The sequence below is a fragment of the Coptis chinensis genome, chromosome 9 (genome assembly GCF_015680905.1).
Source record: "Coptis chinensis isolate HL-2020 chromosome 9, ASM1568090v1, whole genome shotgun sequence".
NCBI classification, from domain to species: Eukaryota; Viridiplantae; Streptophyta; class Magnoliopsida; order Ranunculales; family Ranunculaceae; genus Coptis; species Coptis chinensis.
Genome location: NC_141464.1, coordinates 36046150 through 36062327, shown reverse-complemented (window position 1 = coordinate 36062327; position 16178 = coordinate 36046150). Strand labels below are relative to the sequence as shown.

Sequence of the window (16178 nt, the reverse complement as noted above, 5' to 3'; positions counted from 1 at the left end):
CTCAATTAGGAATAGGTTAGTGTGATAGTAAGTGGCAGATGTGTTTGATCGACTCGCTTCCTTGTTGTCATTGAGATTGTAAGGTAAAGTGTGCCCATCGCACATTAATGGAGTAATTAAACTTGAGTGGAAAAATCAGAGTGTCAGATCTTGACTATTATTGTGAGAACCTACTTAAGGACGATATCCCGAAGTTTGAAACGAACCTGCTAGGCATTTCATAGTATTACTCATTGTATATATGTTTATTGTAGATGATTGATTATTATGTATATATTAGCTTAGGTTTCGACTTGATTACTCTATATGCATTGCTAGTGAGAGGTATAGTTAATTTAGAGCATGAATAAAGGAAACAATAGTTTTATTTCTTAGTCGATTTGTAGTATAGATGAAGTTTGTGAGTACCTTCATGGAAAACTCTCACGAGGCTATAACTTCGTCCACTAGGGAATTCCTAGTGGTTTTAAGCCTTGTCGATATGGTCAATGCAATCGCACTCAGTAAACGAGAGTAGTTATAACTCCATTTTTTGTCACTTATTCTAATTTCTCATCTTTGCTTGAGGACAAGCAAAATGCTGTTTGGGGGTGGTTTGATAAGAGCCCAAAACTGTAGTTTTAACCATGTAACAGACATACTTTTAGACCAATTATGTGAGTAAAAATTAAGAGTTAACACTGATTACATGTTTTTATGCATTTCAGGCTTCGAAGTCTATTATGTGCAGATATGTGCCACTTTAGCGAGATAAAGAAGCAAAGGTTGGTTACTAAGGAGTTCCGTGATTAAAGGCCAAGATTCAAGAAGACAAAGCCTTTCTAAAGCCCGGTCGAAAGCTGAAAAGTCGACGCGGGCAGAAACAGCACACAAAGTCAGCAGAACTTTCGAAGGCCATATCTTTGGACTCATACCTTAGAATGGGGCCTACCTTATGTCAAAACGACCGGCTCGGAAAGAGATTTCCAATGGTCTAATCCTTGATCCAATCAGAGGAGCAGAAGTGGACGAAAAGTCTGTTGAAGCCAACTGCAGCTGAAGAGGCTTTTTTGGACTGAAAGAATTGGGTTTTGGGCCTGATTCTCTGGCCCAAAACATGGCTCCAAGCCCATGCACGATTTTTGGATCTGAAAGTATAAAAAACAAAAGCTTAGCTCTTTGTTAATGGTCGATAGTTAGGTTAGAAAATAAAGGTAGCTTAGAATAGAAAGTAGCCATTAGAATAGCTTCTAGATCTAGATTTAATTGTTTTTAGTTAAGTTTAGTTTCAAAATCCAATTCTTGTTTTAGATTAAACTCTTAGAATCATTATTCTTAATTAGATTGATTAATAAAATAGCTAGTTTGTTAATTTCGATTCTTGTCATTTACATTTGTGTTAGATCTGATTTCATTTATTACTTGTTATTCAATTCTTAGTTATTAATTAGATTTTAATTATTGTTTAATTTAGATTAGTAAATTTCAATTCTTTATATTATGTTTAGTTTTAATTTAATCGAAATGATTAGCGTAATGATTTCGGCTAAACCTCCATTAGAGGGGTTGAGAAGCCTTGATGAAAGCTTGATTCAATTATCGTAGAGTCGTCGCAATTTCCTTTCCACTCTAGAAGCGATTAGTTCACCATGAGAATGGGTTTAATCGTTCACATGCTAGTTATGAATTGGTAGGAATGCCATGTGTAATTAGGGATTAGGAATAACCATATTGTTGAAGCGATTCAATTCGGATTATGACGATTCATCGTTAGTAGGATTAAGTCGAGTTAAGGTGGAATCAATCCCCCCTAACTCCTTATCATAGAATCAACATAGCATTCCCATAGTTGTTCGATGTCGACTAGTTGCATCTTGTGGGTAGTTGCATCGTAGTCTAGTTGCCACTTCGTAAATCTCTCATTAGAATTTAGAGTTAAGAGTACTTATACGTAGAGAACATTAACATACGGAAGGACTAGGAGTGGAACGAACTTTCTACTCCACTATATCTCATAGGATTGAGAGTATAATCTTTGATAAACATGGGCAGCATAAGATAGTTTTAGTTTACTTACGTTTTGAATTCATCGTTCATTTCGTAGGTAAACTATTCAATTTTATGTTTTTATCATTGACTTTTCAGCTTTTGACCGGGCTGTACAAAGGCTTTGTCTCCTTGAATCTTGGCATTTATTCACAAAACTCCTTAGCAACCGACCTTTGCTCCTTTATCTCGCTAAAGTGGCACATTTCTGCACATAATGGACTTTGAAGCCTGAAATGCATAGAAACACGTAATCAGTATTAACTCTTACTTATTATTCACATAATTGGTCTAAAAGTACGATTGTTAAGGGGTTAAAACTACAGTTTTGGGCTCTTATCATCTGTGGATGATTTTGTAGGCTGTGAGAGAATTGTTAACCTTTTGTGAAAAAGCCAAGTTGGACTTCTAAATTGGTGCGGTGAAGTCTGGAGAGTGAACTGAAAATATAGAGTGGTAGTAGTAACTTAAATATAGATATGAAGAGTGTCAAAGATGTTTTACTAAATATTTCTGATAATCTTATTGATATAAAATAGTATGTATACATACAAGAATACAGAAGATTTCCTAGATCCACATATCTAGAAGAAGATAATATTCTTACTAAGATTACAAGATACTTGCTACTCCTAACTAAGGTAACAAATATTCCAACACCCTCCCTCAAGTTGGTGTGTGGATATCACACATGCCGAACTTGACAAGAAAGTCAATAAACGCCTTGCTAGCCATTGCTTTAGTAAGGACATCTGCTAGTTGGTCTTCAGACTTTACAAATGGAAAAGTAATAATTCCAGCTTCAAGTTTCTCTTTGGTAAAATGTCTATCAATCTCCACATGCTTTGTCCGATCATGTTGAACATGATTATGAGTTATCTCTATAGCTAACGTATTTTCACAATACAGATTCATTTCCACTTTTGGTTTAACACCCATGTCCGTCAACAAGTTTCTCAACCATAGCAACTCACATACCCATATGCAATACCTCTATATTCAGCTTCAGCACTTGATCCTGATACTACTGGTTGTTTTTTACTCCTCCAAGTCACAAGGTTTCCACCTACAAAAGTGAAGTATCCTGAGGTAGACCTTCTGTTGTCGGCTGAACCTGCCCAATCTGCATCAGTGTAGCCTTCTACTTTTAGGTGATCATGTTTTGAGAACAATAAGCCTTTACCTGGAGTAGATTTCAAATATCTCAATATGCGCTCTACAGCATCCATATGAGGTTTACGTGAGTCATGCATGAATTGACTCACGACACTAACTGCATATGCAATATCTGGCCTAGTATGCGATAAATAGATCAGTTTCCCTACAAGCTTCTGATATCTCCCCTTATCGGTTGGAGTTGCATTCAAACACATAAACAACTTGTGGTTCTGCTCAATGGGAGTATCAACTGGCTTACATCCGAGCATTCCCGTCTCAGATAATAAATCAAGAATGTATTTCCACTGGGATAAGAAAATACCATTCTTTGATCGGCCTACCTCAATCCCAAGGAAATATTTAAGGTCTCCGAGCTATTTCATTTCAAATTCAGAAGCTAGATACTGTTGTAAGCTAGAAATCTCCTCATGATCATCACCTGTCACCACCATATCATCAACATAGATAATCAAAGTAGTGATTTTACCTCTTCTGTGTTTTAAAAATAAAGTGTGATCCGAGTTGCTTTGTTTGTAGCCGAACTTCTTCATAGACTTGGTGAACACGCTTAAAACCAAGCTCTTTGGGAATTTGTTTTTAACCCATACAATGCCTTCTTTAGTTTACAGACCATTGTTGTATTTGAGTATTCTGGTATACCTGGGGGAGGATCCATATATACTTTTTCAATAAGATCTCCATGCAAGAAAGCATTTTTAACATCAAACTGAAGAAGAGGCCAATCTTTATTAGCTGCTAATGACAAAAGTACTCTCACAGTATTGAGTTTAGCAACCAGTGTAAAAATTTCTTGATAATCAACACCATAAGATTGTGTATACCCTTTTGCAACCAGCCGAGCTTTGTATCTCTAAATAGCCCCATCTACTTTGAGCTTGACTGTAAATACCCATCTGCACCCCCACTGTCTTCTTTTCCTTTGGTAAGATTACAAGTTCCCAAGTGGCATTCTTTTTCAATGCTGCCATTTCTTCTGCCATAGCTTTGGTCCATCTAGAATCTGCTAAAGCTTCCTGCATTTTACTAGGAATAGAGACAGATGATAACTAGAATACATAAGATGCATATGACTTGGACAACTTGTGAGATGACACATGGTTGCTTATGGGATATTTCACTTTAGCTTTAGGATTAGGTTCATATTGAATTGGTGGTTGGCCACGATTAGATCGAGGTGGAAGATGATATTGAACTAGTTCAGAATGAAGACTAGGTAGATTAGCATCATGAATATTAGAATCACCAACATTATGAGTATTGGAATCAACAATAATAGAGTCGGGCGATACCTCTAATGGGTCTTCTGGAGAAGATTGGATTAGTGGATCCATTGTAGGAGGTAATGTACTATCATGGACCTGATCTTCACATCCTTCACTTGAGCACTCAGTGGAGGTTCTATCGACTTCTTCTATTGAGTTTTTATCACTAGGTGATTGTGGTCTCGATAAATCAAAGACCATTATATCATCATGATTATGTATTTCATTTCTATTCTCCCCTTGAAGTGAAGAATCAGTGATCTCCGTATAAAAAAGGTCATGTTCATGGAAAATGACATCCATTGAGACAACTTTTTTTAGAAGATGGATGATAACACTTATTGATAGGGTTATATACTAAAAGCATTACTTTTGTATTAACTCTAATTCTTTATTTTTTTTAATGAGAATTATATGGGCAAATATTATGCATATTATATACATTATTAGTTATATACATGCGTCTAATACTTTATGTTGTAGATGATATGGTGTGTGGTGACACACAGAAGATCATATCATCAGTACCTTATAAAGTATAAGTAAACGTTCACAACCTAGATGGATTTGGACAAACCATTGGTATGGTTGTAGTATAATCTGGTATTAGTCTATCTTGACTACAGGATTACACTAGTACACTTTGTGTGTATTGAACAGGACCAAGTGCGATTGTTTCTCTTTATACTGACTATATAAGAGAACAAACACCTCTGTTATTATGTATGCTTGTCCTCTTAATCTAGATATAATAACGGGCACTTACGTGCATTGTACATTGATTTAAATCATCAATGAGTGAGATTCATTTGTGAATCAATAAACTCAATGGATTGGGTAATGACATTGTATGTAAGGTGTGTTGTTGATTATAGAAGGAATCCATGACCCGCAGGAAGTCGGGTTGATGATGCCCCCTTGAGGAGCTCATAAGGATTGTCATGTAAACCTTATAGGTGGATTTAATCCGACATGACAATGAGGTTGAGTGGTACTACTCAAGAACATAAGAAGCTGATTAATGTAGTTGTTAGTAACTTGACTTAATTAATAGGCATTCGATATCTTAAACACGGGGAGATGAACAAGCATATAATATGGAGCCCATAAACATAATTTTGGGATTAGGGCGGTAGTGCAACAATGGCCTTTAGTGAAATAAGCCATTTGTTGACGGACTTAGGCCGTGTGTTCTGGGGGAACATAGGAAGCCCAAGCCAGTTAGGAGACCTAACCCTAATTTCTCCCCATGGTCCCTATTGTAGCCTATATAAAGAAACCCCTCTTTCTCTGGCCGAGATTCTCGGGGTTTTCTCAAGAAAATTAAGTTCCTAAATTCAGTTCTGAACTAAGAGAGTGAGAGAGGCCAAGAGAGAAAGAATGGGCTGGAAGATCGTTTCCCACACAACGTCCATTTTAAGGATAGGAATGCAACAGAAGATCAAGAGGTTGCTGATTCATAAAGTTTGGATTCTCAGATAAATCACAGCTGATTAAAGGTATGATTTCTAACAAAATCGTGAACACCCCTTATTTCGCTACGCATGGGTTTTCACAGTTTGTAAATTATTCAATGCAACCATAACGGTTCCTACACTTATAACCCTTCTGAGTTGAGCCATACCCAACAAAGACACACTTCAACGCACGTGGATCAAGTTTGGTGTGTTGTTGTGTATGCAAGTGAACATACACCACACACCCGAAGATATAGGGTGCTAAATGAACAATGGGCGGAAGCGTCATGGTGATCGAAAGCACATCTAAGGGTCTCTGAAATTGGACAACACTAGAAGGTGTACGATTCATCAAGTAAGCAGCAGAGGTCAAAGCTTCGCCCCATAAGTGAGATGGGACATAACCACCAATTAATAAAGACCGAGTGACCTCTAAAAGATGCCTGTTTTTTCGTTCTGCAACCCCATTTTGCTGAGGGGAATGAGAGCAAGAGGTTTGATGTAGAATACTAGCTAAATGCATAAAGCCAGTCAATTCCTTTTTGAAATACTCACCCCCATTATCAGAACGAACAACCTTTACAGAGATTCCAAACTGTGTGAGCACTATCTGGTGGAAAAGGGGAAAAGCTGTACATACATCACTTTTATGTTTTAAAAAATATACCAAGTCATCCGAGTGCAGTCATCGACAAAAGTAATAAACCATTTCATCCCGTTATGTGTAGGACGTGGGGCAGGACCCCAAACATCTGAATGAACTAAAGAAAAAGGAGCATCAGCTCTATTATCACTCGAAGAGAAAACAGTACGATGGTTTTTCGCCATTACACAGGTTTCACAAGAAAAATCAAAAAGACTACTACAACCATTAAATAAAGATGGAAATAATCTCCTAAGATAACCAAATGAGGGATGTCCTAGTTGTCTATGCCAAAGCCAAATTTCACCTTTATTTTTATTAACCTTATCGTCACTCATAACATGAGCTTGGACTCCTTGATTGGACCGTTGAAAACCATCATCCAGATAGTACAATCCTCCACTTTGTTTACCACTGCCAATCCTCTCCTTGGTAAGGGTGTTCTGAAAAATATAGTGAGTAGGAAAGAACAAGGCAACACAATTATGAGATTTGGTTAATTGGCTAACAAAGAGAAGGTTACAGTTTATTGATGGAATAAATAAAACATCATGGATAGATAAAGAAGGGGGAGAGGTACAGTGCCAACACCAACAACTGGAGATGACACACCATTAACATTAGTAATGACTAATTTGGAACAACTAGAGGAGAAATGGTTAAATTTATAGCGATCGCAAGTCATATGATCAGTAGTACCCGTGTCAATTATCCAATCACTATTTCCAGTAAAAACAATAAAAACAGAGTTAGATATACCTGACTGGGCAACAAATCCGGCAGCAGTGACCAAGTGACTCTTTGAGTTAGAAGACATGACAGCACGTTATTAGAATGCACAACAACGGAATCATTATTGGTAGGTAAGTCTGTCATTATGATATATAACATAAACAATGAACTAGATCAATAGACAAAAACAATAAGGAAGAAGAGGGTAATAAATACAATCTGATATAGTGTAACAGATTATATTATATGACTAGAAAAAAAAAATCAAAACACCAAAAAAAAAAACTCCGATTCCTATAGTAATGGGGTAATGAAAATGAAATCAGAGTTGGCTCTTGATACCATGTCAAAGATGTTTTACTGAATATTTATGATAATCTTATTAATATAAAACAGTAGGTATATATACAAATCTATAGAAGATCTCCTAGATCCACATATCTAGGAGACGATAATACTCTTACTAAGATTACAAGTTACTTGCTAATCCTAATTAAGGTAACAAATATTCCAACTAAAAATATAGAGTGGTAGTAGTAAGTTAGTTAAATATAGATATGAAGAGTTGTAGTAGTGGTGTAGTAAGTGAACTGATGTGGAGATATGAAGACTTGTAGTAGTGGTGTACACTCTTTCTTCAAGATATTAATAAATTATTGTTCAATTTTTTTTCTAAAAAAAAATAACAAACAAAAATTGGAAATCCAAAGGAAAAAGGGAAACAGTTAGATGTGAACTTTTCTTCAAACTCTCTTAAAATAAAATTATGGGTTTGTTTACACAAATTGAACTTAAAATCACGCACGCACACATGTCCAGCTACTAGTTATATTGTAAGTACTCACGTTTGCAACTCACTCATTACCCTCGCGTCCACTTCCATGAGGGGTAGCGTACTTAAGAAAACATTTGGCGATGAATGAGGAATGCGGTAACTGTCTCGATGGGCGTAATCATTCTACTAGCAATTCAAGAAATCGGCAGACAAACCGATCAATTTTCCCCTTTATAATGGCATTACCTAAAATACTTTACACCAAGGTTGGCAATAGAGAAGATAATAATAATGGCTTGAATTACTTTTGAGCAATTCAAGAAGTCGGTAGACAAACCGACCAATTTTTTAAGAACGTTTTTGATCAATCGAAAGATATAGATTTCTTTTGAGATAAATTTCTTCAAAAATTTGTGATGTCCTCCCCTCAGTTACTAGCAGTACCCTGATTACGGCTATTCAAGGCCAGCTGGGTTTAATCTTGGCTTACTATATAAGACAGGAGCAACTAAAATGGTATGGTCTCCAGCTACTCCATCTTAGAAGTCCATCATGAACTTGAGAGATGTTACATACAAGGGCCACTTTTATATGATATTCAATTCTGAACTAGTCTTTGTTATTGTTGATTTGGATTTGGAAGGTATTCAGCTATCTGCCAAATTTGTTATAAACAGTACCTATGTGTGGTATGGTACTAGTATGGATTGCCAAACGGGTACCCGAACCCGACTTTTCGGGTTTTGAACGGGTATCGGGTTATCCGAATCCGTACCGGTTTTCAGCGGGTTGGGTTCGGAATCGGGTATTTTGTTAAGAAGTGTGATCTAACCCTATATTTCAGGTACCCATTGGGTTCGGGTTCGGATTTTGGGTAGGATAAAGCCCGGTATAAATGAAGAAAGAAGACAATAATAAACTTTATTTGAAATATATATCTACATTTTATTCCTTCTTCGGCTATCCACCAATCCTTCAAGCAAAATAAAACTTCTAATGAACTTAGAAGTAATTATCACCTATACTCGAACATAATTATTTGATATGATTTAAAAATAGATGGACTCGAAATGAACTATAGACACATGATCACGTACAATTATTGAAAAAATTGGAAATCCCGACATAAATTTTTTCATAATCCAATATATTAAATAACTCATCATTGTAAACATGAATGAGATCATAATCCAAATATTTATCTAACTCATTCTTTTATACTAGCCAATTAGCCCGGCGGCGGCCGAGCCTGCTACATTGATAGTTCACGATGAATTGATTTTACTTTTATCAAACTATTAACAATTACAATACAGCCATAATCATTTCAATCTAAAATTGTGGAGTTTCATGAAATTCTATCTTATGAAGCATTCAATTGTTAATTACCATAATTAACCAATAATAATTAATACCCGACGACCCATGAACAATATGACCATTGAATATATGACCTAAACACTGTACTAATTCTAGCACATGATGCAGGAGATTAAGTTACCATGTTAAGTTACCAATCAATTAAAGTGAAACGGACTAATTAAGATTTTTTTTGCTAAGGGTAATTGTATTAATAAGAAATTTTTTGAAGTACAAAGAATAGATAGGATTGATAGTAAATCACTATCTCAAAGCTCAGTTTACAAATCTATAGTACGGGTGTTCATATCCTCAATTCTATGCACGAATGCAGACCTCCCATCCCACCACTTCTTCTCTCCCTTTGCCAAGTGAGCTACTTCTTTGGAGCAGATGTCCGCACCAAAGTTAACCTCACGCCAAGTGTTAGTCACAATGATCCAGTCCGCGAGCCCTTTCACTTTGTCCCAAGCTGCTCGAATTTGCCAATGTACCTGATCATTCTGAAAAGATTTCACAGCCGCAGTAGAGTCGGATTCCACCCAGATATGTTTCCATCCCAGTTCCACTGCTTTTGAGATGCCCTCCACTATCGCGAAACTCTCCGCTATAAAGTTTGTGCAATACCCAGGCCTCCTATATATGCACCAATAACCTTGCCGATACTGTCTCGAAGAAGCGTGCCCCAACCTGAAATTCCGGGATTACCTCGTGAACAACCATCAGCGTTCACTTTTATCATGGTACTAGGAGGTGCTACCCAATAGCATTCAAGGATGCGTGGAGCCCTCCTTAGCTTGACCGGTAACTTCCAAGCCTTCAGAACTTCCAAGTCTGTGGTGGAATTGTTCATGTGTTTCTTCAATCGGTCATATGCTCTTTTGACCGCTCCTCGAACTTGAAACATGACGAAGCTTATACTCGACTTCTTGCTGCCATATAAGACCCCATTTCTATTTCTTCAAACAGCAACCAAACATGTGATTGTGGCTGCCTTCCATAGATCCTGTAAGAGAGGGCTTTCATTTCGACATTTTATTAACATTTCCGCCCTATTGGCAATCTTCGAGTGATGCTGCATGTTCTTTGCTATGAGCTCCCAGCACCTTTGTGCAAACATACATTCAAATAAAAGATGATCTTGAGTTTCCTCAACCACCATACAGATGCAGCAGTGAGACGCCAACTGAAATTTCCTCCACCTTAGTTTCTCGTCTGTATGCATGGCCCCATGAAGTATTTTCCAGCCTATCCCATGCATCCTTGGCAACACCTCAGCTGACCAGAGAAACTTGGTCCACAGCGGCCCATTGTCCCTCTCTCTTATTGCTTCATATGCCGAACTTACCGAGAACAAGCCATTGGTGGATTGACGTCAAACTCTTCTATCTTCTCTGTGCTGATCCGAGAGCTGCAGCTGACTTAAATCCACCCCAAGGTTGTTAAGAATTTGTTTCAGGGAGTCCGGGAACTTCCATTGATTCCCCTGAATGCAAGCACTGAGGGGTGTTTTGAGTTTCTGTAGAAGCCTTTTATCCTGGATATAGTTTCCGATGATCACCTCACCTATCCAATTGTCCCTCCATAAGCTTATACTCTCTCCTTTACCGATGATCCACCCTTGATGCGTATCCATCTCTCTGAGAGCCCATTGTAAACCGGTCCACACTGTAGATCTCTTGTGGCTCGACCAACCCCCTGATTTATTCCTGTATTTTCCATTCATGAACTCTGACCAATCCGAAGTGTCGTTCAGTAAACTCCAGGCAAGTTTCATGAGCATCGATAGGTTTATATCTTTGAGCTTACGAAGACCCAGTCCACCCTCTTCCTCTGGCCGACAAACCTTTTGCCATTTTACTGTGATGAAATTCCTCTTTAATGGGCTGCCACTCCAAATGAAATTTCTGATAATACCCTCACATTCTTTAATCACCGACACTGGCCATTTGTAAATGGCCATGTTATGCACCGGTATGCTATTGAGAACCTGCTTAGCCAGAACCACTCGACCCTTGAAGGATAGCATCTTTCCCGCCCAACTGGCTGCCCTTTTCTTAATCTTGTCAACCATAGGCGCTAACGTTGCTCTTGTAACCCTGCCCACAGTTAAGGGAACACCCAAATATCTTTCCAGTAGGAAACCCTCTTTTATGCCCATGATATCCTCGATGTCCTACTTCCTTCTATGTGTCATTGGACTCAAGAAAATCTTGCATTTATCTTTGCTTATTCGTTGCCCCGAAGCCAACTGATAGGAGTCTAGAAGCTCCATGAGATTAATGAGCTGCCTCCTTCTTGCATTACAGAAGATGAATATATCATCAGCGAACATAAAATGTGTAGGGCTGGAGTAGTTACTTTGTATCACCATTCTCTGGATTTTCCTGTTCACACAAAGCCATTCCATCCCCTTACTCAGACAATCCTCTGCGAAGGCAAATAGTATCGGAGAAAGTGGGTCTCCTTGCCTAAGCCCTCTCTCCGCTGTGAAACATCCAATAGGACCTCCATTAAAAAGAATATAAATGGTATTATTTGTTACAGGTCCCTGAATCCACCCTATCAGTTTCTCATCAAAACCCATTCTCTGCATAACTGCCCAAACAAATTTCCAATCCATAGTATCAAAGGCCTGCGAGATATCCAGCTTAATGCCTATGTTTCCACCTCGTCTCTTGACATGCAGCTCATTGACGAGCTCAGAAGCCAACCCCACAGCTTGAGAGGAGTTCCGATTGGCAATGAACCCATATTGTTCTTTTGTGACAATCCTCTGAGCAAGAATATTTAGCCTTGAAGCCAAAAAAATTTGTAATGACTTTGAACTCGAAGTTTGCCAAACATATCGGTCTGAATTTGTCCAGCTTATTCGCACCATTTTCTTTTGGGATCATTACCAAGAAGTTTGCATTAAAGCTACGTGGAATGTGACTTCTGATGAAAAAATATTGTACTGCCCTGACCATGTCCAACCCCACTATATCCCAAAAAGTCTGATAAAAGTGACCAGTGAAACCATCCGGCCCAGGAGAGCTATCTGGATTCAAATCAAAAATTGCCTTCTTTATTTCCCCCAGAGAAGGCAACCAAGTCAAGCTCACATTATCCTCTTCTGTCACAGACCTTGGCAACAACTTGAGAAGATCATCATCCATCGGCAGCTCGACCCTTTTCAGTTTCTTAGAAAATTGTCGCACCATGAAATCCCCAATCTCCTTTTGATCAGTGAGAATCACCCCCTCTGTGTTTCTGAGTTCAGAAATGTAAGATTTATTTATGTTCATATCAGCTAAGGCGTGGAAGAACTTAGTACTTTTATCCAGATCATTGTCCCATTTTACCTTGGACTTCTGCCTCCAAAAGGATTCTTCTTGCTCTAATAGGCCCTCGACTTTGTTTTCTTGATTAATCAAATCAATGGCCAAAGCATCAGTGAAATTCCTCTCCAACTCTTTTTACATAGTCTCCAGAACCTCAGATTCCTCTCACTTTTGTGCCCAAGTTTCCAAAGGTATTTCGATTCCAGCGCTTCAAATCCCCTTTCAGACGTTTAAGCTTTTGAGTAAGCACGAAAACTGAATGACCTTCAATGGGCTCTGACCAACTCTGAAGCACCAGGTCCTTTAAGCTTGGATCAGTAGTCCACATCTTGAAGAATTTGAAGGGTACATTCCTGGGCCTTGGAATTGTGATTATCCAGCCAACAAGGGGTGAATGATCAGAACACAACTTACTCAGAGCCCTATACCTCCAACTTGGGTGCGAAAGGTTCCATTCATTATTTACAAATACTCTGTCCAGCTTCCCCACAACCTTGTCCACTCCCATCTGTTTATTCCACAAAGTGAATTCGAACCCGGAGTGAGGAGCCTCCATCAGCTGATTTGAGCTTACCATGTCTCTGAAGTCCACCATTGCTACAGACAGGGGAGTTCTTCCTCCTTTCTTTTCTGTTGGGTTAAGACAAACATTAAAGTCGCCTATCATAAGCCATGCTCTAGACGAAGAGTTTAAACTACTCAACTCCGCCCATAATTGTCTCCGTCTCACATACACTGTGCTTGCATGAATGATATATAGTAATCAACCCATTCGGAGACTCTACCGTGATGTGTTGGCTCGATTGACTGTGTAGAGTTGGGGCCAACACATCATTCCTCCAGAGCAGCCAGAGATTAGACACCCTGTTATCATTAGAATTGTGAACAATTTGGGTGCAAAGCCCCAATGAACGAAGATAATATGTAGAAAAACTAGACGGATCAGTCTTAGGCTCAGCTATACCAATGATATCTAGCTCCCATTTTTTCACAAGCTTTGCCAGCCTAGACTTCGTTTTATCATTCGAGATACCTCGAACATTCCAAAATATGCACCTCATTAGAAAAGAGATGAGTTTATTATCAAGTGAGGCAAGCCTCAATTCTTATTTGTTGATTTCACCCCCAGACTGAAGCCTTGTCTTGGGTGGAGAAGCATTTTGTGACTTCCATTGCGGCATATGGCCTCTTTTCTTTGCTGGGTTGTCCCCTTTATCAGGTGGTAGATGTTCCTCTGCCATATCCGCCCAGCTATTGGATGTGAAACCCCAATCTTTATTCAACTCTGAGTTCTCCGCGTGCTGCGTACCCCCAATACATGGAGGAGTACTCATCACTGCATTGTTTCTCTCTATTGCATCCTGTTACGGGATAGTATTGTTGGAGTTCTCCTGATCCCCATAAGTAGAACCCTGATGAACCACCATATGAAGAACCATATCGGCCTCCACATTTATAATATCTCGCTCCTCCTCTTCCGGTGTTGATGGGATGATGAGGTTACCACTTATATCATGAATCACCATAGCCAAAGTATTCGAGGAGACCTCCTTATCAACATCCACAGTATCGTTTACCACTTGCGGCTTTGTAGCATCAAAGAAAACCTCTTTGACAGCCCCTTCCACCTCTTCACTGATTGTGTTCTAAGGCCTCGAAACTATTGTTTACCACAGGTCCATTAGCCGTTCCTGAGGTACTACCTTCCTTGACTTTCCAGACCTCCAAACTAGTTTCCCCATGTTCCCGCCTGCGCCTGTGTCCCCTTTTCCTCTTGGGATGAATGACGTCTATGGGAGGAGGAGGAGGGATCGAGTCTGTGACCACAGTCTTCCCGCCTGCACTCATGGCCCTTTTGAGCTTCTTACATTCTGTTACGAGATGCCCGACAATTTTGCAGTGATTGCACATCTTAGGCAACTTGCCCACTTCCACTGTTTGCCAGAAGTTATAGTGAGGCGTTTTTACATATATCTGATCTGGTAACGGCTTTAACAGATCGACGTCCACCAAAATGCTTGCGTAATACCCATACTCTCTGCGCAACGCTTTCTCATCTATTTGTATTGGGTAACCAACCCCTCTTGCAATAGAGAGCAGAGTTTCCGGCACCCAGAATTCTTGTCCAAGTCCCAGCAAACGAATCCAAACAAGGCATGTGATTGTCACTGCAAATCTGGATTGAAATTGGGACTCCATTGACTTAGGCGGAGAGGGACCTCGTCAAAGTTCCAGGCCCCCTGAGCCCATACTCTATTCATATCCTCTGCATTTGAGAAGCGAAGGAAGAGAAAGCCCTTCCCAATTGGCGTGATAAGCCACTCCCCAGATGGATTCCATTTTTCCTTTGCCAATCTTCTGACCTTCTCAAGCGGCATCTTCACCAAATCAATACGATCGATGAGACAGTGTCTGTAGTACTTCAATCCTCTTTCATAGGCGGAGGGTGAGATAGTGATGGAAGGGTAGTCACCCATCTGTTCTGGAGGTGGGAGATCATTTATCACCACCTGTGGCAGAGAGCTTCGCTTTGTAGCTTCTGCATAACTCCTGATTGGTTCCGTGCTATTAGCAGCACTCATGTTGCCCACCACCCCCGAGGGAGTTGGATTCTCCATCTCATAAAGGTTCATCCTTGATAACCTTTTCCGGAACGCTCACTGTAATACAATGAACCAGCTAAAAAGCCCAACCTTTTCAAAACTTTCACTGTTCACAGTGAAGGATTTCACCCAAAAAGGCAGGAAGAGAAGAGAATTTCGGAACTCACACTGTTGAGTAGTGCAGGATTTTACCCAAAATAGAAAAGGAAAAAGGTTTGAGAAGATAGAGTAGAGTTTCCTATCTTTGATTTTAACTAAAAGTGGAAAAAACAAGGAGTATTGGATCCTAAAAGCTACTTAAGTAATATCACACCCAGTCGCCCTTAAAAGTGTCCCCATTTTTGTTCAAATTCACATAAGTGTTCAGTCAGCGTGTTGCAGAATTTTTACAGAGCGGTAAGTTAAACGGACTAATTAAGAGCATGGAGGGATGTTTGCTTACACATTTGGAACAAACACCTACAATCGAAAGGAATTCTTTTCCTCAAGATACATAACACATGACACTCAAGTGCAACAACATTATATAAACAGAGAAGGGGTGGGGGTGGGTGAGTATAACTACCTAATAGTCGAGCATATCAAAAGCTTTGAAGCCAATAATTTTCAACATGGGGATACATATCCATACTTGACCAAGCCATACCCTTCCAGTTCCTCCCCCCTTATAGTTCAACATATCTCCTTAAAACCATATAAGCTAGGCTAATCATATTTCTAAAGTAGAGGTCTCTCAATCAAGAACTCTTTAGATTTGTGAGGCTGCAAAGTATGCACCTTGAAGTAAGTCTCATGGCAAAGAAAGTTTAAGATTGAAAAA

General features: G+C 39.2%; 2 protein-coding genes across 2 annotated transcripts; both read right to left on the bottom strand.

The window, feature by feature from the left end:
- Positions 1–6032: 6032 nt before the first annotated feature.
- Positions 6033–10285, bottom strand: LOC147475769 (uncharacterized). The gene is made up of 5 exons (XM_086585527.1): positions 10141–10285; positions 9769–10039; positions 7147–7285; positions 6667–7009; positions 6033–6553 (listed from the first exon to the last, which is right to left on the bottom strand). Exons 1-5 carry the CDS (start codon positions 10283–10285, stop codon positions 6033–6035), a joined length of 1419 nt encoding a protein of 472 aa, XP_086441653.1.
- A 2624-nt stretch (positions 10286–12909) lies between these two features.
- On the bottom strand, positions 12910–13350 carry LOC147475768 (uncharacterized). Its single transcript, XM_086585526.1, has one exon. The coding sequence runs from the start codon at positions 13348–13350 to the stop codon at positions 12910–12912; it is 441 nt and encodes a 146-aa protein (XP_086441652.1).
- Positions 13351–16178: the final 2828 nt, after the last annotated feature.

Excerpts from the sequence above, each read along its gene's own strand:
- LOC147475769 (XM_086585527.1), bottom strand. The coding sequence starts at position 10,285 with ATGAACAATTCCACCACAGACTTGGAAGTTCTGAAGGCTTGGAAGTTA. Across the intron at positions 10,040-10,140 it reads CGCTGATGGTTGTTCACGAG|CGGAGAGTTTCGCGATAGTG; the intron begins GTAATCCCGGAA and ends CAAACTTTATAG. Across the intron at positions 6,554-6,666 it reads AGTTCATTCAGATGTTTGGG|CTTTTCCCCTTTTCCACCAG; the intron begins GTCCTGCCCCAC and ends ATGTATGTACAG.
- LOC147475768 (XM_086585526.1), bottom strand. The coding sequence starts at position 13,350 with ATGGTGGACTTCAGAGACATGGTAAGCTCAAATCAGCTGATGGAGGCT.